Below are 24,143 nucleotides of genomic sequence, written 5' to 3'. Positions count from 1 at the left end.
AAGTATATTACAGACATGTTAACAGAAAGATTATTCAGAGTCGGTGCTAATGGAGCTTAACGACTGTTGTCGTTTTTATTGTCCACCCTGGCAGAGAATTAAATTCGTTGACGTGGGTTGTCTAGCGTGGCTAGGCTAGTTGTTTCCGGTTGTTTCTGTCAGAATCGTCGCGCCTCTGTCGTCACTTAGTTACGCCCGCCTTCTGACTCTACACTTCATGGTGATTGGTCCGGCCAGTTTTAGGAGAATCCAACCTCGAGCCTTATGGAGGGTAACTAGACCCACCCTGGCAGAGAATTAAATTCATTGCCGTGGGTTGTCTCGCGCGGCTAGGCTAGCAGACAGCTGTTCTCCCTCGAAAAAACTAAAATAAAAAACTAAATTAGATAGCACCTATTAGCAGGCAGCAAAAGTTAATGACAGCAGCTTCCCTTAGGAGTCAGTAGAGGTCAAACCAAAACAAAAAGGAAGTGATTACTGGCCTGACATTCATCATCTGACGATCATTTCCTCCAAAAGAATAATGATAGTGATCTATATCTGCTTGATATGTGACTAAGAAACTACTTGCTAACATTATTATCAAGGTCATAATATGTCAAGTGTTTTAAAAGTTGCTGTGCTGCCCCCTATTGGCCAAGAACTCTGTCATGATGTACAGGAACCACATTTTAAAAGGCACTTTTTTTTTGTTTAAGTTGTCAAAATCTCTCTATATACAGTCATTTAAAGAGACAATGGTTTAAAAAAATCGCTTTTATTTGTAATGATCTGTGTGCTCATGGACTGGTAAGTAATCTATAAGCATACATAGCGTTATAAAAAAGAACTCTGAGGACTAGTAGCATTCATACTCTTCCATTAATTATGAGTAGGTCACTCTCTCAAACACTGGATAAACAACACAAAGATGGACAGACATATGCTATCACATCTACTGGTAGGATACAGGAAAATTAGTTGCTCTCTTGCTATTTGTGCTTTCCTTCATCACCATTCAATGTAAAACAAAAAAACCCTGAATAAAACAAAGAAAATAGCTACACAATATAATCCTTGTTTGTATAAAATATATTACATCCTACGTACCAAATCATAGGTAATTAATAATACTAACATAGAAATCAAAAAAGTGCTTTTACAGAATCATTGTAAAAAAAAAATCTGTATATATTTACAAGTGGTGTGTAGAGTGGTAGTGGTTGGTGTTCAGTCTCACAGGTAGGTGTCACAGATGAAGCTAAGATCAGTCACAAGGACAAAAGGTTGAGTGCTCAGGCTGCTTACAAAACACGAGCTGAGGGATGGTTTTCAACACCTTCTTCCTTCCTTTCTCTCAATTCACACAGCATGCTTTTATTTTCGAGTCACATTCAGTATCTTGCGAAGTCTGCTCCTTCCTTTCTCTCTCATACTCTGTCCAAATACTGAGGTATGTGGTTTGATTTCACAGGAAATAGTCTCACATTCTTCAAAATCTCGTCTCTCCAGACCAGACTTCTTCAGGCGGCACGTGGGTGTTGATCCATGCAAAGGGGGGGTTGTGATGTTTAGCAGACAGTGTGGTGGGGTGACAGGGGGCTGTCTGGGGTCTCGGTTGGAGACAGATCCGAACTGGAGCTTTTGAACATGGACGAGATGTGGAAGGCCTGGAGGAAGGGGAGAAACACAAAACACACAACCTGAGGCTGAAGCAGACTTTGACATGTGGGCTGATGCACAACAACAAGCAGATAAGGTGTACTGACCACCCAGTAAGCAGTGAGAGCTCCCTGTATGTAGCCCGTTATCACATCGGACGGGTGGTGCCTGTAGTCGGAGATGCGGGTCAGTCCTGTGTAGACCGCTAGCAGAACCAGGAAAAACTGCAGCACTGGTCTCAGCAGTCGAGCGCCGCGCCATGTCAGCCTCGCCTGAAGGTAAAACTATACAGGACAGAAACAAATTGAATGATATTAAGTGCAAGGTTTCGCATTTCAGTGGGGTAAAAGAGCATTCTGATTTGGTGGGCAGTGATTTGTAGCGCCACCTGGAGGGTATTGGATGTAACTGGTGGTGAGGTGGGCTCTCCTCGTTCTGTTTACAGTTTGTTTTGGGGAATGAACTTTTACTGATAGAAGTAGGGTGAAAAGAAAAGAAGACAGTAAATACCTAAATACTGGCCATACATCCTGGTTAGGGTGCCATACAGGGCAAAAGGTAACACTTCATTGATCAGAGACTTGGAAAATCTACACCTGAAGGCGGTTTGTGTCACTTTGACTTAAATGTATCTCCTGCTTTCTTCCAGATTCATGAGATCCAGTATATCAAAGATATAGTAATCCGTGCACTGATGCAGTTTCCTAGTGGACTTATGATACAGATCGTGATGAATAATGCTGTTGGTGTGTAATCGTAAATGAATAAGTCTCTCTTTTTCCCAATCCAAAGAAAAGCAATAATGATTTTACAATTGCTCATGTATCTGCTGGCTGCTGATATTGTGACTGCACAGTCCATTTGCGAACACAGCTGTGTAAGAATCACCTATGAGTAACTCAGCTTCCTGAAAACACTCTCAATCAGGATAAAGATAAGAATGTAGGTGTAGAATTGTGCCCTCTTTTTTTGTTGTGTGGTAGTCTGTGAGTTGGTAAGTTAGACAAAAGAGAACCTAAAAATGATAAATCATGTTGAACGTCCTGAAGTGAAAGTAGATGTCCAGATGTTTGCTTCTGGAGTGACAGCTGTCCAAGTTCCCCCACGGTGCTTCATTAAAACACTGAAGGCGCAGTACTGTGTGCAGTGGTGGAAAGTAACCAAGTAAATTTACTTGAGTGCTGTTCCTAAGTGCAATATTGAGGTACTTTAAGTATTCAATTTTTTCAAAATACCACATTTCAGAAGAAAATATTGCATTTTCAATTCTACTACTTTTAATAAGCTTTTTCTGTTATGATCCTGTTCTAGCTCTTCCCCTTCCCTCTTTCCTTCTCTTTCATTCCTCATCTGTTCTATCTGTTTTGATCTGTCTCTCCTTGGCTTCCTCTGTCTGTCACCTCTCATGCCTCTCTCTCTCTCTCTCTGTCACTCGTCCCTGTCTCTCCCTGTTACACCTGCCTACACTCAGCTGATTACTGCAGGTGCCTCTCATTGCCCTCCTAGCTTAGTTTTGTTAATTAACCACGCCTGACGTCAGCGGGGTTACTGCATTCGCTTCGGTATCTGGCTGGCTGGGTAAGTATGTATGTGTGTATGTCCGTTCAGATATCTCTGCAAGTGCTGAAGTCAGGATAATCAAACTTGGCACTGAAGATCGGTCGAAGGTCCCCTGCTCAGTTGTGGAGTTAGAGGTCAGCAGATCAAAATCAAGGTCACAGGGGTCACTTAGCACATTTCTTGCATATTGTATCATTAACCACGCCTGACGTACACATCAGCGGGGTTACTGCATGCGCTTCGGTATCTGGCTGGCTGGGTAGGTGTGTATGTCTGTATGTCTGTTCAGATATCTGGGCGTGGTTCTGCCATCTACTGAGGGCTGGTCTAGTTCAGTTTAGTTTTGTGATCTCCCGCTTTTGAATTCTTAGTGTTGGTTTGTAGAGTTTTGAGTAGCTTGGTTTAGTTCTGCCCCCCCCATTTCGGTTGTTCATATGTATTGGTTTTGTTATGAGTTTTAATATTTACTTATCTACCAGTTTCTGTGTCTGCCTTTGGGTTCTCCAGCCCCCCCGTAATATTTCCTAACATGAAGATTTCACACAATGGATAATATAAAAAGCTTTCAAAAAAGCTGCACATTGTTAAAGATAAAACCAAGTGGTTTTCAACATTTGTGGCTTCCTAAAAAAAAAAGCAGTGTGAGCAGTTGCACAAAATAGTAATTTTAGCATCTAAACTACTCAGTTCAGTAGAGTTTGATCCAACATTTCACCAAATTGAAAGTTTTTTTCAAAGTCCTGCAAATGAAAACAGATTTGTGTATCAGAGCTCTAATTTTTCCTCTTTCCTCCACAATTGAGCATGTTTGGAGTCCTGTAAATAAGACTGTATGTGAAGTAGTGAAAACCTGCAGCAGCTACAACAGTGACATTCGGCTGAGACGAATGCTTCACTATTAATAATCTAATGATATCATATATAGCAATGCATCAGTCAAATGGATTAAATGAGTACTTTGACGATATCTGAATGCATTTTTTGTCACTTTTACTTCAGTAGGCTTTGATATGCAGGACTTTAGACACAATGGAGTGTGTTTTCATTGCTTTACTTTGGCAAATGACCTTAATACTTCTACTACAAGCACAAAACAAAATTAAAAAATAGCAGCTAATTTCAGTTTTAGTGCATGATGTAAGCAAGTGGCTGTTTTTTGTTGTTGTCTTTTTTACATCTGTTTCAGTGACATACTATAAAACTGGAGGACATTCAACTAAAATGCTATTGTTAGTTTAAAACCTCAGTATTTTTTTGTTACAACCCCTCTGCACCCATGCTGGCCTTGCAGTGGCAGGAAAAGAGTCTGTGGGCGGAGCACAGGCTTCGTTGTCTTCATTGCCCACACCTGAGTAAGTGTTGATAAAAGGCAGACCTGAGCTGGCTTGTCATCAATCTTTACCACTGGAACTCACCATGCGTTTTTATACTTTACCCCATAGGTTTCCACTCTAAATATTTATAGAAAATAAAACCCCTTCCCATTTTTAGAAACTCTGCTCTTGGTCTCCATTTTTTGCTGCAGCACCCAAGCCTTAGTGAAGTCGTAAAATCTGTTGATCCTGAGGTTAAAGTCAAAATCCTGTCCAAACCTTCCTGCTACAATAAGATTCACAGCAACTTTCCATCCACTTGGGTGCTATACAAACTACTGTAGGGAACTATGGAAAAGAAGCACACTGTAATTTCTTAAAGTTGAGCTTTTCAGCTGCAAACACGTCTGAATTCCCGTTGGTGCAGCCCTCAAGTGTGCATACAAATGAGCGCACACATATTCCACCACTTGCATGCACAAACATAGGCTTTCATATACGCATATAAATGTAGGAGGCTTACACACACAAACACACAGGCACACATACACTCTCGCACAATAGAGGAGAGCAGTGAGACGGTGAGGCGAGGTCACACTCCTCCCACAGCCGAACAAAGCAGCCTCTGTGTGTCCCATATCTCCCCTTAGTCCCTCTCCTCTTTCATTCTTTTTTTGCTGCTAACTGGACTGATGATGAGTTCCCGTTTCATTCATTCTCTCTCTGCATTTTATAGAGTGGTGGTAATTGGAAATTGGAATGAGAGTCAATTTTATTTGCCAGCATAAGTGTGTATGTGACAGGGAATATGTGTGAAAAAAGAGGCAAATTTGATAGATAGAAATGGAGATACTCACCGCTAAATAGAGCATTGTGTACATTGCGAAGGAAGCATGGCCAGAGAAGAAGGACTTCCTAAAAAAATTGGAGAAGTGTTTAGAATAATGCATAACATATTGCATAACACAAATTAATAAAAGCACACACACACACACCTGGCTTCCTCCTCTAACCGATGGTCTGGCTGGCGACAGGTCACAGATGCAACGTAGGTTCCAGGTGTGCAGTTGAGTGATTCATAGGTGACACCGCACACAGACAGGAAGTGCGGTCGCAGTCGCCCCACACTGAGTTTAGCCATGTTGGTCAATGACTGACCAACACAGCAGCCAAACAGGAAGCAGCCAAGCTCCTTGTACAGACAGGACACATACAGGTTCCTGACGAAGGCCTTGGAGCTGACGCCTCGGAAACGCACCCGGTAACACTCCCCGAGGGCGATCTAGAGGTGGGCAAGTAGGCAGAATCACCGCATTAAATTCTCGTAACGAGCCGGGACACGTTGTACCATTAATAAGAACGAAGCGACTGCTATGACAGGAATGATGACGAGTACTCACTGTGAGGCCGGTGATGATGATGCCGCCTGCGATGAGTAGTTCGTCTGGTATGGCTTCTCTGTGCAGGTAGGGATAGGTGATGCTTGGGTCCCCACATATGAAACCCCGTCTGTAAGGGCTCACTGCCTTCAGCTCACACGCGAAGAATGGGATGGAAGCTGCACGGGAGGAGGAATAGACAAGTTAGACTAAGAAAGACATCATCTGGTACCACAGGAATTGCTAACACCTGGAGATTATACATGAGAGGAGAAAAGAGGAGCGAAGCCACTGAAGACATGCTTGTCCATCTGTTGCTCAACGTCTTATTGTGAAATTCTGTGTCATCCATATGCGCTGTCTGCGATGGAGTATCATTTGGGACACCAGCAGTTCCAAAGCAAACCAAGATGGAACTTCTTATGACACTTTACTGGTCTGCAAATGTTTGCTTTTTAGCCACTGTGGCTCGAGGGATGGCAATGTTGGTCGCTCAGGCTGTTGGTCTTTGGTCCAGACCAAAATGTCTCAACACATGTTTGGCATTAAACACCCGCTTGTGGTTCTCCGAGAATGAATCCAAACCACTCTGACAATTCCATCACCCCCAGCGTCACAGAGCTGCTGGATGTAGGCCCATCTTGCTCTTATGAAACAAAGTAAAGCCAAATTTTGCGAGTTTTAAATGCTGTTATGCAAGCACTTAGCCTAAAATGGGTAAAATAAGTTCTTGCACAGCAAAATTACATTGCGGAAATACAATACAGTCCAAAGCTGGCAATATGGTGGATTTTAACTCCAGCGTTTAATTCTGGGCAGCTAGAGACACATTTCCAGAGTACTGATGTTCAGTTCTCAGTGCTGGTGCCCTTGACTTTTCATCTGTGTCACCCACCAAGAGACACATGCCGCATCCTCGTAATCACAGATGAAAGTAATAAGGTCAGAGCAGAAATTCAAAGCTATAAAAAAACATGCGGAGAACATGACTTGGGGGATTGAGAAGGAAAGGTCAAACAAGGAATAGTTTTGCAGGAAAAACAAGGGTGGGAACCCCCGAGTTTTTCTCTGTTAGGAATGCGTGGGGTCACAACAACACTTGCTCCACCGGGACCAGAAGAAACCCAGAGAAGCAGCAGCAGAAAACTCCCATTTCCTGGCTGAATACAGACCGAATCCACAGAGACTGGAAGCAGAGAAGAGTAGCAAGAGCTCAACAAAGACCCAGTTTGAACTGCGCATGCGTGCATTTCTGTTGATGAGGAGAGAAAGGAGGAGGAGGAGGGGGTTAGGGGCTTGTTTGTGACTCCAGTTCAACTCTTCCCAACAAAACAAAGAGTAAATGCCGCAGCCGACCAGAGCCAGAACCAGCCTCACACGGTGTCTCTGTTTGTCTCTGGATGTCCTCCCCTCCACTCTCTCTCTCTCTCTTTCTGTCTCTGTCCTGCATGCCTGCACACACAGAGAAGACAGACAGGTGGGGATGAGACAGACAGACAGACGGACAAAGAAACAGAGACTCCTTGCAGGGCTCCCTCCCTTTCTCCACATAGCCAATCTGTTGTTAATACAGGCAACTTCTCCTGTCCAGCTTTTTCCAATTAGCCGACATTACATAACCACCATCCTGCTGTATACTGGGACCATAAGCAGGGAGGGTCTTCAGAATCATGGGCACACACACACGCAGGCACGCATGCATAAATACAAATCCAGCGGTCGTGGATTGTACATTTATTTATTTATTCAAAACTGAATTCCCCCCGGCCCGACTCTACCCTGAGAACTGGAGGGTTGTCATGGAAACTGTACAGTTCCCTGGGCAATGCACGAACCAGCTGGTACGGAGACCTCGAGAGCGCGCATGAGCGGAAAAATGATGAGATACATGTAGAGGGAGAGAGTTTCTTTCTTTTCAGAGTTTTTTTTTTCTCGTCGTGATGTCTGAATGTCTTTGTTGGCTACATTTTTAAAAAAAAAAAAAGGGATGGAAATAAAGCGGAACAGAACTCAACAGGAGTGAAGTTAACTCTTACTAGGAATGAATAACAAATGCAAAGAGGATTTCAACAGTTGTCTACAAAGTTTAAAAAAATATATGAGCACTGTATGAAAACTAAACTGTTGGATATAGCAGTTACATTTATTGTTAATTAATAATTTCATTTCTTTGAAGCAATTTTAACTGTTCAAAGCAAGAGAACATGAAAGATAAAATTTGATTGTCATGAATGGCAAAGAAAAGAAGCAAGTGATAAGCTACATAGTGATATTATTTCGCATTTTAGCATGAATGATTCATCACGTGTTTCATTTGAAAAACTGCACATGTAAAGACATACACAAGAAAATGAGAGAAAATCAGTACAAGTAGGATAGTGTGTGTAGGTGCTTATTCCCACCAGTTAGAATGGACAAGATATCAGAAACACAGTATTTTAAAAGATAAAATGCATTACTGTTATTGTTAGTTAAGAGGCTTGAAATGTAAAATGCACCCACAATAATGGTGTCAGATTGTTTTCTCCATGAAGCAAAAACACATGAAATAGATGTAATTAATTGTCACAAAGAAAAAAGTAAATCCTAACAACTGATGAGCTTGAGTTTGGTAATACTGAACATTTTCACCTATCAGTTATTGAACACACGGTAATACACTAAACTATATCCCGTATGTAACTGTTATTTTGTTGCATTGCATGATTTTGTGCGGGTCCACTTTAGAAGTGTAGCAAAGCACAATTTAAAGAGCCATCAGCATTCAACATTAGTGTAATATTTACCAAGGAAGAGACAGAGGAGGTCTAAGCCCACCAGAAGTTTTCTTTTGGATAAAGCCGGTCCGCTGATCTCTATGAGTTTCTTCCCACTGCCGCTCTCCATCCCGGACAGGCTGCTCTTGTTGTCCGTCAGTTTGAGCTGGAGCTCCGCGCTGGAGACGTGCGCACCGGCGCTCTGCGGTCCAAATTTATCCAACATGACTGCGGGCTGAAGGACTCACTGGCATCAAAAAGTAAAAGAAGCTCCCCTTCAACTTCTGCTCATGTGCGCAGCTGAACGGAAACTGAGGGTAAATCCACAAGTTGCCACAGTTTTTAATGTGCTCCCTACGGCACGTGTTGATGCGTCAAAGTCAAGAGAGTCTTTTTACGCATATTTAATGGCATCACCGGAGGCTGCAGGACTCGTCCCAGCTCGTTCCAGGGAATCCCGTCACCTTGAAGATATGCAGGAAGTTTGCGAAACTCTGGGATAAGATCTGCCTCTCTATCTCTCACTCTCACTCTCACTCTCACTCTCTCTCTCCTAAGATGAGTTGAGGGTGTAAATACATTCCATAAAAAAAAAAAAAACTCAATGCAACAGGCTTGCACGTCACGGTGACGTGATTACAGGGATGCAGCCTGTGAGGCTTTTAGTTCCATCAATATGAACTTGCATCTATATTTTCATGACATTTTTTGACATCCATTGACAGAATTAAAAAAATAATTCATGAACAACTAGAATTCTCCAAACAAGATTCTTAAATGTTTCTTAGTAAGACACAATATTTCCAAGAGTTTACATAGACCATTCATCCATTATCTCTACTGCTTAATGGAATAGAATAGAATAGAATAGAATAGAATAGAATAGAATAGAATAGTTTTATTGTCATCATACATGGCATGACGAAACTATAAACAGCTTCCACTGGATGGTGCACTACAACAACAAAAAGAGGTAAAATGTCGACATTAAATAATAAAATCAAATGTAGCTATATAACAAAACAATATTAAAAATGACAACAACTGCAGAGGAGGCCAGATATATACAATATGAGCAGTAAATGAGATGGAATAAGAGCCAGTAAATACAATAAATATGTCAGGAAATTGCACAGAAACAGTGAAAAATGACATTGTGCACTCAGGTTAATCCTCATTAGGGTCGTGAGGTTGGCTGGAGTCTATCTCAGCTGACTTAAGGTGAAGGTAGGGACACCCTGCACAGGTCACCCATCCATAAGACAAATGGTCACACTCACATTCACATCGATGAATAATTTAGAATCCCCACATTTTTGGACTGTGGGAGGAAGCTGGCGAACCTGGAAAAAACCCACGCATGCACAGGAAGAACATCCAAACTCCATGCAGAAAGATCCCAGGAAGGTGGGGATGCAAGCTTGATCTTCTGCAAGGCGAAAGTGCTAACCACCAATCCACTGTGCAGCCCATTTAATGACTAAACAGTAATGTCTAAATGTAAAAGAAAAGTCACATCTTAAATTTCAGAACATCTAGCGTACTGTGTAATATTTTTTAATATTGTTTTTGGGTAAAGAAAATCACTATACTAATACTACAAATAACAATAATAGTAATAAAGAGTTAAAAATGGAAGCAGAAACCCAACTAAACGGCTCTCCAAGAACCTTTCTTCAAGTAATCTGTGCTGCAGGAGTTTGTCTAGGAGCCATTTTAAACTCAAAGGCAATCATGGGAGCTCCAAAAGGTTCCTCGAGGCTTGACAGCTTCCAAGAGTGTAGGCCAATATTGCAATTACGTGCTTTTTGAATAATGCATTGCAGATGCAATTTCTAAAAATATCACCACAAATCACTATGAAGGTGTACAGTACACAATAAAATAAAAAATAAACTGTCCAATGAAGAGCAAAAGTAATATAAACTAAATACTGTCATTTGCATCTCATTTTCTAAATGTGTTGGTACTGTTAGACTATTGCGAATGTATGTCTCTCAGAAGAATAAATGTACTAACTGAAACGTAAAATTATTTTTCACACTGTTGCCATAAGAACTACCGTGCTGAACATCAGCGGGATGACCGGCCACAGAGTCGCGGAGAGGCTAAAGAATGGTGAAGATCTTTCAGGTCTTCACCATTCTTGAAAGATCACTGAAAGATCTTCACCATTCTTGAGCCTCTCCGCGACTCTGTGGACGGTCATCCGGCTGATGTTCAGCTGCTTGGCTCTGTCAGACTTGTTGTGGCCAGCATGAAGGAGAGCAGATATCTCAACTCTTTTGACTTCCATCTTGATACAACTTCACCGGAGAAAAAAAATTGTATTAATGACACCTGCCTATAAGGTAGAACTTTCAGTTTATTTAATGGAATTTTTCACTCCGACATGTAAACGTCTCTAAAGATCATGAAACCATGTAACAGAACTTTTGCAAAGCCCGGTATTTTTTAGTTCCACAAAGAACCATTTAGCCCAAGGCAATTTAAAGAACCTCCAAAAGAACCTGAAAGAAGCATCAGAAAATGTTGCTCCAAAGAACTTTGGGACCATTTTAAAAATTGTTCTCTGTGGACCCACTTGGTTATGTTTTGAAAATAAAACTTTGCAGCATAGAAGTTGCAGTATTTCTGGGTTGTTGCCACTACAAGACATTTAATATTAGCATTCTGGGAAGTTGGTCAGACGAAGCAACAAATAAAATGATGTCAGGTTTGGATTTGGGAAAGTTGTGACAGGCATTTCTTCCTGTTTTCTGATGTTTTAATGATGAATCAACGATGAACCAGCAAACCAATAAAAATACATTACATAACCTCATAAAGTTTGTCAATATGTTTCGTCAATTGGCACTTTGAACAACCAGAGAGCCTTTAGAAGAACAATTTAAGAACCATTGTTTTTCAAAGTGCAAGTTGCCTCTTTCAGATAAACTAGAAAAACAAGGTAGTAACAGCATTGTAAATTCACTTATGCATTCTTAATGAGTTGTTAATATAAACCCTCCACAGCCGTTTTTAGAACTGATCTATGACGGTTTCATTAATGATTCACTGACTATTAATGATAACATTCAATATTTAATGAAGGTTTGTCTAATCTCTTGCTGCCATTAGATGACAGGACTAGCAGCTAACAGCTAAGTAAGCAGTCAGTTAGCTTAGCTTAGCAAGAAAGACTGGAAACAGGGGGAAACACTTAGCCTGGATCTGTCCAAAGGTAACACAATGCATTATAAAAATCCAATAAAAATCCCCAATAACCTACGTGGTGTTCATTTCATTTGTTTGTACAAAAGCTAAAGTAATTTTTTTGAGTGTTTTGTACAGGTAGTTGAAGTGTTTGCTTCTTGGTTGGAGAGTCCAATTAATGACAACCTTTTAAAAGTAACGGGAAGAGGCATGTAGGGAGCGGAGTAGTTTACCTTGGACATGACAGATGTTGCTGGTTTTTGTTGTTTGTGTTTGCAATGTCTTTTTAAGGGTTGAACGCTCATTTTCAGCATATTTACCTTAAAATACAATATAAGGTGCCAATTAAAACAAAAAGTAGTGTTACTGTATCTGACAAACAAGAAAAGTGCAGACAAGTTACAAAGCCACAATATATAGCTGGTGATTTAAGGCCAAGATGAACTTAACTCAAAGTCAACATGGTGGTAAGGATAGTAGTTGTTGTTTTGTCCTATAAGGGACAAAGAGTCGCAGTGACAAAAGTGCTGACACTTTCTTTTGACGGCTGGTTGATTAAAGCTGCTGTCTGGCGTTTCCGTTTGTTTTCAATTCATGTATCATTTTTTAACAAAGCTTAAATGTGTTAGTCTAGTCCGATACTATAATATAAAGTTAGTATAACGCGATATGAAAATTTATTCCTGAGCTCCGCCTTCCTCTCATAGACCCCCATGTTATTCCAAAAAGCGCCGGTCGCTGCCGACCAATCAAGTTCGAGCTTCAGCTTTGTCATGCTGTCAATCAACGGTTACGGGCCGCACAGCAAGCAAGCCCATGCAGAGGTGGGCGAGCTACGCACTACGCAACCGCGCACACATTTGTTTTGCTTGTGGAGGAGAGAGCATCAGGGCTCAGCAACTTCCAGAAAAGTTACCGATCCCACGGCTTGTCAGGCCAAGAGACTGCAGGACGTTTTTTGGCTCGGGGTGCTCGCGTCGCTCCCCGACCACGGCCTCCATAGCCCGGCTGACGGCTTCGTTTAGATGCCCGACCTCTGGAGGAAGATGTTGGGGCGTCTGGGACATACTCTTCGTCAGAGGAGTCATGCAATTCTGAACTCTAGATAGAAATAAATAAACAATGTAACACATATACACGCGTAAATGCGCTAAGTTTGATAAACAGCGTCATCGAGAGGGATACACGAGTGTAATCACATATTGAAACTTTACTAGTTCGTCCTAGCAGATTCATGTTATTTTGGTATTAGGACAAGTTAAACTCAATACAGCATTCTAACGTAATTCCTTTATTATTTACTAAATGTACTAAATGTAGAAGAGTGGAAAACAGCAAAACAGGCGAGATGCTGCAGCACTCCGGGCACTCCTCTCATGTACTGCGCGCGTGCACAAATAGAGGGGCGAAATCAGACGGAGGGAGGGTGGGACCAACAGTGTTTTGGGAGACGCTGCGATTCAAACTCCGGACAGCAGCTTTAATAGATTATATGTACATCTAATACAAAATCTCTGATATTGTATCATTAGCCAGGAAGATAATTGTGAATCTTTTCCTTTCTTTATGATATTTTGCATGTATTTTCTAATCACAACACAATGACTTTATCGCCATGAGAGATAAGTTTACCTCATATCTGTACAAGTTCTTTCATTTGGCCATGAGTCATGCAGCTAAAAAAAAAATGACATGTACACTGCACAGGGGGCAGCAAAAGCACTGCAAGAGAAGGTTCTGTTTTTATGCTGATAGTCAGCAACTTTGGTTTTCGTCTCTAGACATGGAGGAAAATAGAGAAGCAGCATAAGACAGAGAGAGAGAGAGAGAGAGAGAGAGAGAGAGAGAGAGAGAGAGAGAGGATATGTCACGACATGTAAACTGAAAACAGAAACAGTGACTTCCCTGTGAGAAATCCCAGAACAAAACAGTGGTGTCAAAATGGCCAACACGTAATCCTGACCTCAGAAAATCCGATATGAATTTAGTATGTGTGTGCGTGTGTGTGTGTGTGTGTGTGTGTGTGTCCATATACTACTGTCAGGTCTAAAATTTGTTTACAAAGTCATATTATGACAGTGTGTCTTCTTTATGAGGGACAATAAGCAAGTCATGGTGAAGCAGTCAAGTTTAAGGTGAAGCCATTTTTAAAGTTAAGGTACAACTTAGAAGTACAACCCAAGGAAATGAATGTTGTAAATCAATGTAATGTCCGCTCTAGTCACAGATACACCAACGCTCATGTCTGTATAATGGAATAATCACATTTTAGTTTATCTGTGTTCCTTAAATACATCTTTCCTGCACCGCTGATGTAATTTAGAAAGAGTTTTCTCAGACCATTGCTTTTCCACCTTTCATCACAGGAAGTGACATAGACTATTACTCAGCGAGATCCTGTAATGTGTCATGAGGAGGAACACAATCTTTTAATCATTTCATACTCATGCTTCCTTACTGAAAATGATGAAACGCCAGAGAATATTGTAAGACATCTTTTTCGTCAGACAACTGTTGTGTTTATCTACGAATTCGGACAACTCACACTCACATGCGAAAAGGAAAAAAATTACTCAGGCACTTGGGACTGAGGAATATGAAGTGAAAAGTGTGTAACAATTTTTTTTTCAAGCAAATAATGGAAACTTTTGAGGAAATAATTGGTATGTAATTATTCCTGGTGATGTGTCTGTATTTGTAGATGTGTGGTAAGTTTCATTAAGGAACAGAAGACATGGGTTTTTTGCCCTACAGGAGCATATGACATTCTACAAGCTACTCGTAATGCCAAATTTCTCATTTTCTCTGTTTCGAGCTGACTTCCCCATCTCTCTCTATCACTCCCACGCAGAAACAGCCCCCATTCTTTTTCCCAACATACTTCTCAGTTGTCATTCCTCATGATGTTTTATTTACAGAAAGACCTCTTTTCTCTTTCTTCTCCTGTATATGGTTAGATTATGTCACATGGCAACACTAAAAGTAGCGGGAGAAGGCAAACTTCCTTGTGTATTCTAATATTGCAGAAAATGTCTCAGTGGTTTTACAGACCTCCAACAACGAAGGTTCCTGACCCAGCCCGAACTCTCTAAAAAGATTATAGAATTCCCCAGTAAAACCTCAACACAAAGGGAGAAAACATGAAAAAACCAAGAGAGGTCACTCAGAAGGACAAATTAGACAGTAAAAACAGACTGCTGAGTTGCAGCTGGCAGCTGAAACAAATAATTCAAATACAGTGAACTAAATGTTAAATGAAAGTATGGTCAATATAAACACATCCTTAATGAGTGACTCAGCCAAAGTGAAGATTTAAATCCCACAAAACATCTGTAACCAAAGCACAGTAGTTAACACATGCTTTATAACCAAGTTAAAAAGCGGAACAGGATCTTCTTGGAAACATGGAATCAGCTGTTGTTTGTACAAAGCTTCTGAAGTCCTTCCCAAAAACACTTGAAGCTGCTCAGAGAGGCATGACGAACTGGATTAATACTTTTGCTTATGAGTCATTTCAGTTTAAAAGTTTGGGATCACTCAGACAATTGCATGTTTTCCTTGAAAACTCACAGTTTTATTCACGTGCTAACATAATTGCACAAGGGTTTTCCAATCATCAGTTAGCCTTTCAGCACCATCAGCTGACACAATGCAGCATTAGCACACAGGAGTGATGGTTGCTGGAAATGTTCCTCTGTACCCCATGGAGATATTCCATTGAAAATCAGTCATTTCCAGCTAGAACAGTCATTTACCACATTAACAATGTCTAGACTGTATTTCTGTTTAATTTAGCGTTTTCTTCATTGAAAAAAATCCTTCTGTTTCAAAAAATAAGGACATTTGTAAATGACCCCAAACTTTTGAATGGTATTGTATTCGAGAAAAATTTTTTTTAAACCATGTTTGTTTGTTTTTGTCATTTGGTATTGAATGTAGGTTGATGGGAAAATACATTTTATCCCTAAATCTGCAACACAGTAAAGTGTGCAATAACAGTAAAGACTCTGAACTGCAGTTATTCTACTGCCAGGAGACCGTTGTAAAAGAGATTCTTAACCTCAGTGGGATTTTTCCTGGTTGAAAAAAAGCATTTGGGGCAATATTAGAAGACATTAAAGTACATTATTTACTTGGACAGGAGCTTTTAAAAAATCATCAATTAATTCTCCAAGAAGCTGCATGAAAACGTTATTAAAAAGCATAAGAAAAGTGGGTACAGGACAATGCCCAAGTCAATGAATATCCTTTGGAGTACAATTAAGTCCATCGTTAAGAATGCGAAGGAATTTAACACATTTAGCAGGTTATCCTCAAACGGAGTACCTGTGCAAAAATGACACTGGTGAAGAACGACACCAACACACCTCTGACTCCTCTGAAAGGGATACAAGCTTCAGCAAACGGATGGGTAGAATGTCAAAGATAAAGCTACTGTTGAAAAAGCTCATATTAAATTTTGACAAAACTTTATTTATCATGATTCAGTGTTCAATAGGTAATCAAAGAGGAAAACTTCCAAGAGAGTGAGTATTTTGTAGCAACGGAAATATAATGAGGAGGAAGAAGGAGGGGCTGAAGGGAGGCAATAAGCATGAAGCATTTGGAATAGTACATTTTATTGTATTCAAATTAAGCCTGTCGTGGTCAAGGAATTGAAATTTTTTCATTGAGTTTCAGAACAAAAACTTGTCAAATTTTATTTCACAACTAATTGTGAAGGTTCTTCACCTTTCTTCTCATTTGAAATGAATTTTACACATTCATTTCAATTAGGAGCTTTTGTTGTATATATATACTGTAATAAAGATAGTTTTTGCTTTTACATTCAGCCAGTGACAACCACTTCCTATTATGTCTATTTTTACATAGCCATGCACTTCCCGTTCAGTAACTACCCCAAACATTCCCTTAACATGTCTATTTTGCGAACTGTGCAAATTTCTCCAGCTGATCACATTTGATCAGAAAACAGTGTCATCGTCACCTGATGCTGGATGGAAAAGCCATGACCAGTAATTACACCAACCACTGATCACTTCAGAACTAACTGTATCTCAGTCTAAAAATTGAAGTTGTTGAAACCCAGAACACTATTGGTACATTAGCTCTGCTTTCCTAGAAATAAACATCTTGGTCCAGGATGCATTTATTAATTTCTGCATTTGCAGTTCACATCTTATCGCACTCACTGCATGCTACCTGCACTGATTAACAACAGACTGCAGAGACTGCTCTAGGAGGTTGAGGGCACAGTGGCGTTTTGGTAATGCTATTGCTAACACACTGATAGCTGGTTTGTGTATTGTATCCTGTTAGCATGCTAGCCCGTGCTAATAAACACAGCCCATCAACAGCTGTGACCCATGGGAAAGCCATTAGATTCACTGATATTTAGCAATAAACTTAAAGGCATTAGAGGAGATTTAATTTCCTATGACTTTGAACATAGCATGCGCATGCGCACATACAACCTCTCCCTCACCCCCCTCTAACCTCCCCCCTCTTAACGTTTACGAAGAAACGCCCCCTCCAGAAACTTGCGTAGCACTTGTGAAGTTGTCTTTTACGGCTGGGTCCCCCTGGATCTTTATCTGCCATTAAAAAGATGAGCAAAACAAGTCGCCAGGTAACTACGAAGCTATACCAAAGCAACACATACAGAAAACACGTAAGTCCAAGGCGTACGTAATCTACGTAACTAGGCCTGAGCCGGAAGATTTTTGATTGACAGGAAAGGGAGCAAACCAAACGCCTCGGTCCGAGCGCATTGGTTGGCTGACGTTTTTCAGGTCCTGCCATGTCCACAGTTATTTTTTTTTATTTTTTATTCTTTTAGAGACCATACATACAAGTCCACTAAAGGTCAGTATATTCATTTTATGTGAATCAGACAAATTAAACAAACAAAACATCCTCCATAATGCCTTTAAATGTCTGGGTGTTTTGGGAGTTCGTCACAGAACTAAAAGTTAAAGAATAAACCAAGCAGCTCCTTAAACACAGTTTGAAGGGAGTTTAGTCAAATCCATGAATATCAATGTAATGTTGGGGAGAGATGAAAAGACACAGCATTACCAAAGTCATTAGGATTGATCACCTGGGAACCATGAATGTTTGTGTCAGATTTCTGCAAACCCAATTGCTACACATGAAGATTTTTCTCTTGGTTAAAAAAAGAACTTTTACTTACTAAACTAGAAATGAGTGATCCTGTAAGTCATTTGGATTCATCCTTTTGAGTGTCACATTACATATCAATCAATCAGTCTAGACCCAAGCTCTGCAACTTGCCCATAGCTACCTATATTAACAATGATTTCCAAGTATGCTAGAAAAATTGTTTTTTTAAGTCAGAAACATGGAACCTAATAAGCTCTGTTGTACCAAGGTTTATTAATTTTCTTGTTCAACTTGAGACTGGTTTATCTTTAAACTCACTATTTTTCAAGGTTTGTTGATGGTTGTCATTTGTTATTCTTTGCCACAATTCCCTTCGTGTAGTTTAAAGTGTGACTCTCTGTTTATCTGTAAAAATTTTCCATTGCTTTAGAAAAATGGCTGCAGGGATTTGCTGACATTCAGCTATATCTGTGAAATCAAGCTTCCATGAGATAAGGTGTGGCGTTGCAGTTACTCAGACACAAGCATTTCAGGGTTGACGTCAAGGCTCTACCGGCCAGTTGACATCAAACACTGACCCCCGCTGTATGCACAGTCCAAGAGTTTCCAAATGTCTTGGCCAGATACTGTAGTTTTCAATAAAATGTCCCAGTACAATTTTTAGTTTTTGTGAAATTTGCAGAGTGATACATATTTTACTTCCCCCTAACAAAACTTCAGTCATGCGCCTAGTCCTGTAACTGTAACTACTGCTTTTTGTGCTCATATTGATAAGCACTGCAAAACTGAAAATGCAATCTGGTAATTTTCAAGAAATTACAACAGTATCCAGTTGGCAAGACCTCATCAGGAGTTTGTGGCATGAAAACACCTCATCTAGATTTCTGAACATTCTTTCAGAACATTACAGCTGTGACGGTGAAAAATCCAGACAGAACTGATGAAACCAGGACACTACTGTGCATGTGAAAACATTTAGAAATAAAAACAGTAGTAATTGTTCGTTATTTCACGATTGGAGTTATAAGATGCTTTACAAAACGTTATGAAACGACAAACATGAAAAGAAAGCAATCAAACTTAAGTAAAGATAGTAAAGCAATAAAAATGGAAATAATAAAGAAAACAAAAAGCACAAAATATTATCCAACATGTCTGTAAATGTGGGTTTTTAAGAGCTTTTCTGACTGTAAGAAGGTGGCTGTTTCGGAGATTTCTTACTAAAACAGTAAACTCATGCATTTACCTTTGTTTTAAGAATAAAATGTGGAATTTTTAACAGTAAGTGACTTTGATCTGAGGTCTAGGTGAGGAATAAGGGGTTAAAAGTTCCAAAAACAACACTCATATTTCTGGCTGAATGTTTGAGGATTTAAAATACAACAGAACATAATAGAATAGAAATGCTTTATTAATCCCAGAGGGGAAATTTGTTTTATGTTCATTGTTGGAACCAAACACCAAACCACCAGAACTTGTGGAACCCCACATGGCCTGAGCACAGTTGAATAACTACCTGTTTACCGTAACCCTTTATAAAATAGGTTTAAAAATTGCCCACTATGTCAGTTTCACTTGCTACAATCCAAACACTTGAGTGGAAAATCACTCTCCCTGCTCCTTTCCCTTTTTTGTCTCTTCCCCCTCTCACTCTCAGTGGAGGGAAATTGCAACACATATTTGATTGGTGAGGCCATATTATTTGAATAACTGCAATGCGATTAGATGACAAGGGTATGATGCAAGGACAAGGTTTGCTTATTACTGAAAACTGCCTATTTGGTTACTTTGGTCAGCTGGAACCCATCACTCTCTCAAACACACTTAATGGGAGATTCCCGTATGTTTTTGGACGACCAGAGTCAGTTGTAATATTTTTTTTTTGATGATGATGATGACGCTCCTCATTATCCAATCAGATCTCCCTCCACGCCCAACCCAAAAACTTCTCCTATTGTAAACAACTCCAAATTAAGTCCAATTGCGCAACATTTTAAAACTATTATCATCTCCGTTGTGCCGCTTTTGCCAGGCCTTCTTGGTTCAAAGTGTCGAGACGAAGACGAGTCCTTTGTTTGGGCCGTGTTGGAATGTAGTGAAGCTGGAGGCAGTGCATTTTTCTGTCCCTTTCGTTTTCCACCGCACATCTGCCTTTGAGGCGCAATTGCGCAACAGCGAGGAGAGCTGCGGAAAGTCTGTACGTGTAGTTTTCTCACCTCCTGTGAGAGCAGTGAAAGAAGGGGGCGTGTATTCGTGTGTGTGTGTGTGTGTGTGTGTGTGTGTGTGTGTGTGTGTGTGTGTGTGTGTGTGTGTGTGTGTGTGTGTGTGTGTGTGTGCGCGCGCGCGCGTGTGTAGGCGACAGGGAAACCCATGACTTCCGCATATTTCCTCTGTGTCTGAAACCGAACGCGCGTAAAATAGAGTATAAAACCCATCATGGTGCGGACAATGCAGACATTCACTCCAAGAGTCCGGACTGGACTGTGCGATACCTTGCTCACTATCTTTGTGGAGGTCACCTGCCCGACAACTGGAGCTACACTTCCAAACTTCCAAAGCTTGCACTTGCATCTTAAGGCTTTTATTCGCTGAACCTACAAGCTGAGGTTTGTGGACACTTTACTGCCGATTAATGGGACAACAAAGTAAAGACGTGGAGTCTCTCCAGGAAAGCGGTCGCCGGCGTGGAAGCTGCTTGGACATTTTTCTCGTCGTGTCCGTCGTTTTTCTGTTTGTGACTTTGACAGCTCTCACCGTCGTCGGACTGATGGTTGTGATGGAGCTGCGGTCCGAACTGAAGACTCTGCGGGTCTCAAATCCCCGTGAATTTGAGACCCCAAGTCTCCCACCCAGCAAGCTTCAAGCAGATAAAGTAAGCAGTTATTTTTTTATTCATGACATAAAATCTACCCAATTAATCCAGCTTTTTGCGTTTTTTGTAAGTTGACCCATGACTTTCTGCACATTTTAATCCACATCTTCTTTTCTGTTTTGCCAGCAGATGCAGAATTATGCCTACCTGGAAGCCACCCCAGGTAAGTCTCATATGTTAAATGTAGACATGTTATATAAAGGACAGCTTTAATAAGTTATTCAGAGTAGGTAGAAGATAATGGTCTCCAGCTTTAGCTTCATAACGAGTCTTCTCCTGCCTTTTTCTCTCTACATTGACAAAAACATTAATAGAAATATAAAGATTCTTAATTTGCAATAGAAATATTCAATGATAAAGGATTAATACCGTTCTTTCTGGTCCTAACAAATCTGTAGTGAATGTGAGTGTCAAATTGGACATTTCGCTGGTGTAAACAATGTCTAAAGTGAATGTGTTTGTCTCCTCCTGCAGGTGAATTGAGGAACTCCACAATGTCATGGCTTGAATTCGAACAGGGCAATTGGAAATCTGTAGGAAACAACGTTGACTTTGACAAGAAGCAGCATTCACTGAAGCTGAAACAGAAGGGGACCTACTTTATGTTCATTGATCTTAATGTCACCTGCAAAGCCATATGCAATGCAGGACTTCTCAGAGTGCATGTAGGTGACAAGCTCACCTGTGAGCTGGAGCTTCCAGCAACCTTGGAGAAACCTCAGAATGTAACCTCTGTGAGCAGAAAGACCTCTGAGAGCAGAAAGACCTCTGTGAGCAGTAAGTGCTGGACTGTGAGCTGGCTGAGTGATGAGAAACTGCTTGCTCAGATGACTGTGTCAGAGGGACAATTGAATGACTGGTTCCTGGAAGGTACTGGTTCAGGATTCGGGGTGTTCCTCGTGAACTGATATGGACGCTGCAGTGTTTGCATCACTGCTGTCATCTGGACACAAACGTGCCCGTGATCACTAAAGAACACCAGTGCGTGTTTCCTTAGAGCCCAAGTCAGTGCAAACAGGCAGGCCCTGGGGCCATTTTCAAAAGCTATGATGAGGTTTCTTACAAACTGAAGGTGTAACACAAAGAACCAAAGAGCTAAAGGTGGATCCTCAGGAATAGTTACTTTTATGACACTCATTCAATGTACATATGTATGTATGTTTCACTGTATAGTATATTTATTTGATGTTCGGGGACTATTTAAATACTTGTATTTATAATGATGCTGCCTTTTTCTGTATATATTTATGTTGATGTAAACACTACATTAGTGATGTGCAATACACTGCGATTTTTAAGCAGCCAAAATTGTGTTAAATGTAACTTTATAGTTCTGTTTTCATTTTATAAACATTTGGGAGCATGAAGTTGTTGTTTACAAAAATGTGTACTTCAAATTTTGCACCCAAAAACCACAACAAGCCCCTCGGGGACTGCATTTGGATCTACTCTGGTTAATCATGGTTTAATGTCTCTGGCAGTGAATGAGTAACAGCATGAGTAAGACTATGCACCTAAAATAGCAGCAGCAGAGGCAAAGTCTGATTAAAAAATATCCTAATCAAAGCATGATTAGAAGGGCTGATGTGTTTTTAATGTGGTTATTTTTCAGGGACAATGCACGTTAAATTCAAGCACCCAGAAATTACAAAGGTGTTTTGCTTTTTGGACAAAATACTCATTGTTAAATGCATTTTGTTGTTATCCGTATGAAACATGGATATGGTAAACGCTGAGTTCATTTTGGTGTAAAAAGAAGGAAAAATTTGCGTAACAATGATTGCCACAAAGCTTGAAGCGGAATGTGTGAATATATGAGTTATTAGGCAAGGGAAAGTTCCCTGCAGTTACACAGACCATACCGGGAACTGGATGCACATCACATCCTGTTTATTTAAGACTGAATGCGGTTTACAGAAAAAAAGAACAGAAAAAACTGTGAACCAGCAAACAAACAAAAGAACACCTCCCATGCAAGATGCGGATGTCAAGTGACAATAAGTATTACTTGCTCTTGTGACATAGAAATACGACTTTCATTGTTAACACGCACATAAAACCGTAGGCAAGCTCTAGTATTTGTCTAAAAGGAAATGCGATTTGAAGAAACTTAATCTGTTTAATTAGATCATTACTTTTCAAGACACCTAAAATAAAATACAAACTGCTTTACCAAATCAATGTAGTGTGTACCACATTTCCTGCAATTTTATGTGTATTTCTGTGCTTATTTCGTGCTTTATAGCCACTCTTCCTTCAAACTATTAATTGTCAAAATGAGAAATACAAATTGTGTACAACTAATTCTATATTTTCAGAGATATATATTAATTTCATGAGATCTGTTTTGATCAGCTTTTACCGGTTTGAGAGCAGTTACTGGTATTGAAACTATTGAGGGTTATCTAGTCACTGCAGCTCAGCTTGTCTTCATAGAGTGTTATGAGTTTCCTCTCAGTTACTGTTTCATTTTACTCTCAGCGCTCTCATAGCATCATTTTCAGTTGTTGCAAACAGCCGATTTCTGAGAATAAGCTTTGATAACTGTACAATACTTACTTAGCAGCTAGCTAACTGTTAAAAAGGCAGATATTTTTCTCAGCAGTTGATAAAGACCAACAATCGAGCTAAAAGAGAGGAAATCTTGGACCTAATCAGATGGACACAACTTCAAATGACAGATAATGTCACTCTCACTCGTGGATAGTGTTTTATTTAATAGGTATGTCAGTATTGTGTTCACAACCTGCTGCTGCCAAGATACCAGACAATTAGTCATTGCTATTTTGAAGCTTCCTTGGAAAGTTTACAAGCTCTGGTGTTGGTGCAGCCACACCAACAGCTTTTTAAATTCTAAAGCAGCTCATGAGGTACCGACAGCGACGTAAATTTATTAAAATCACCTTGAATTCCCCTGTAGTCTGTGTCTGGTTTGAATTTCAGCAGATCCTCGTTATTATGTCTACATACCAAAATGCGCTAGTTTTCACCACTTGACTGGCTGATTAGATATTTGCTTTAACAAGCAGTTGAACAGGTGTAACTAATGAAGTGGCTGTAAGGGGATATTTCAGTGCAGCCAATCAAATGCTGAGCAAAGTGGAAATGTTAGTGTTCTATCTCAGGCAGAGCAGACGGTCAGATTGAGGCCGACAGCAACATGCTTCATAAAACAAGAGCTGTACACTTTAAACAGCAAACCGCTTCTCTGCTGAAGTCTCCTCAAATTTATAAACTTGAACACACATCTTGTTTTGCGCCTTGTAGACATGATCGAACAAATGTTCAGCGGGGAAAAGTTTGC

At 40.3% G+C, this 24,143-nt stretch overlaps 2 protein-coding genes across 3 annotated transcripts; one reads left to right on the top strand and one right to left on the bottom strand.

Moving 5' to 3' along the window:
- Positions 1 to 741: 741 nt before the first annotated feature.
- LOC110966373 (phospholipid phosphatase 3-like) lies at positions 742 to 9,211 on the bottom strand. The gene is made up of 6 exons (XM_022215706.2): positions 8,680 to 9,211; positions 5,915 to 6,072; positions 5,510 to 5,796; positions 5,372 to 5,429; positions 1,749 to 1,925; positions 742 to 1,649 (listed from the first exon to the last, which is right to left on the bottom strand). The coding sequence occupies exons 1-6, from the start codon at positions 8,873 to 8,875 to the stop codon at positions 1,551 to 1,553; spliced, it is 975 nt and encodes a 324-aa protein (XP_022071398.2). The 5' UTR covers positions 8,876 to 9,211; the 3' UTR covers positions 742 to 1,550.
- Positions 9,212 to 20,216: 11,005 nt separating this feature from the next.
- Positions 20,217 to 23,036, top strand: LOC127533406 (uncharacterized). 2 transcript variants are annotated; one of them, XM_051946306.1, is made up of 3 exons: positions 20,217 to 20,839; positions 20,969 to 21,002; positions 21,314 to 23,036. In XM_051946306.1, the coding sequence occupies exons 1-3, from the start codon at positions 20,600 to 20,602 to the stop codon at positions 21,745 to 21,747; spliced, it is 708 nt and encodes a 235-aa protein (XP_051802266.1). In that variant the 5' UTR covers positions 20,217 to 20,599; the 3' UTR covers positions 21,748 to 23,036. The 2 variants fall into 2 exon arrangements, with proteins under 2 accessions (XP_051802266.1, XP_051802265.1); XM_051946305.1 differs by having other exon boundaries at positions 20,966 to 21,002.
- The last annotated feature ends 1,107 nt before the right edge of the window (positions 23,037 to 24,143 follow it).

Source organism: Acanthochromis polyacanthus, chromosome 3 (assembly GCF_021347895.1).
Source record: "Acanthochromis polyacanthus isolate Apoly-LR-REF ecotype Palm Island chromosome 3, KAUST_Apoly_ChrSc, whole genome shotgun sequence".
In the NCBI taxonomy this organism is placed as follows: domain Eukaryota; kingdom Metazoa; phylum Chordata; class Actinopteri; family Pomacentridae; genus Acanthochromis; species Acanthochromis polyacanthus.
The sequence above is the reverse complement of the archived record's forward strand: the minus strand, read 5'-3'. Positions and strand labels throughout refer to the sequence as shown.

Coding starts and splice junctions, on each gene's coding strand:
- LOC110966373 (XM_022215706.2), bottom strand. CDS start 8,875: ATGTTGGATAAATTTGGACCGCAGAGCGCCGGTGCGCACGTCTCCAGC. Junction 6,073..8,679: donor CCTCCTCTGTCTCTTCCTTG/GTAAATATTACA, acceptor CCTCCCGTGCAG/CTTCCATCCCATTCTTCGCG. Junction 1,926..5,371: donor ACACAATGCTCTATTTAGCG/GTGAGTATCTCC, acceptor TGTCCTGTATAG/TTTTACCTTCAGGCGAGGCT.
- LOC127533406 (XM_051946305.1), top strand. CDS start 20,600: ATGGGACAACAAAGTAAAGACGTGGAGTCTCTCCAGGAAAGCGGTCGC. Junction 20,840..20,965: donor GCAAGCTTCAAGCAGATAAA/GTAAGCAGTTAT, acceptor CTGTTTTGCCAG/CAGATGCAGAATTATGCCTA. Junction 21,003..21,313: donor CTACCTGGAAGCCACCCCAG/GTAAGTCTCATA, acceptor CTCCTCCTGCAG/GTGAATTGAGGAACTCCACA.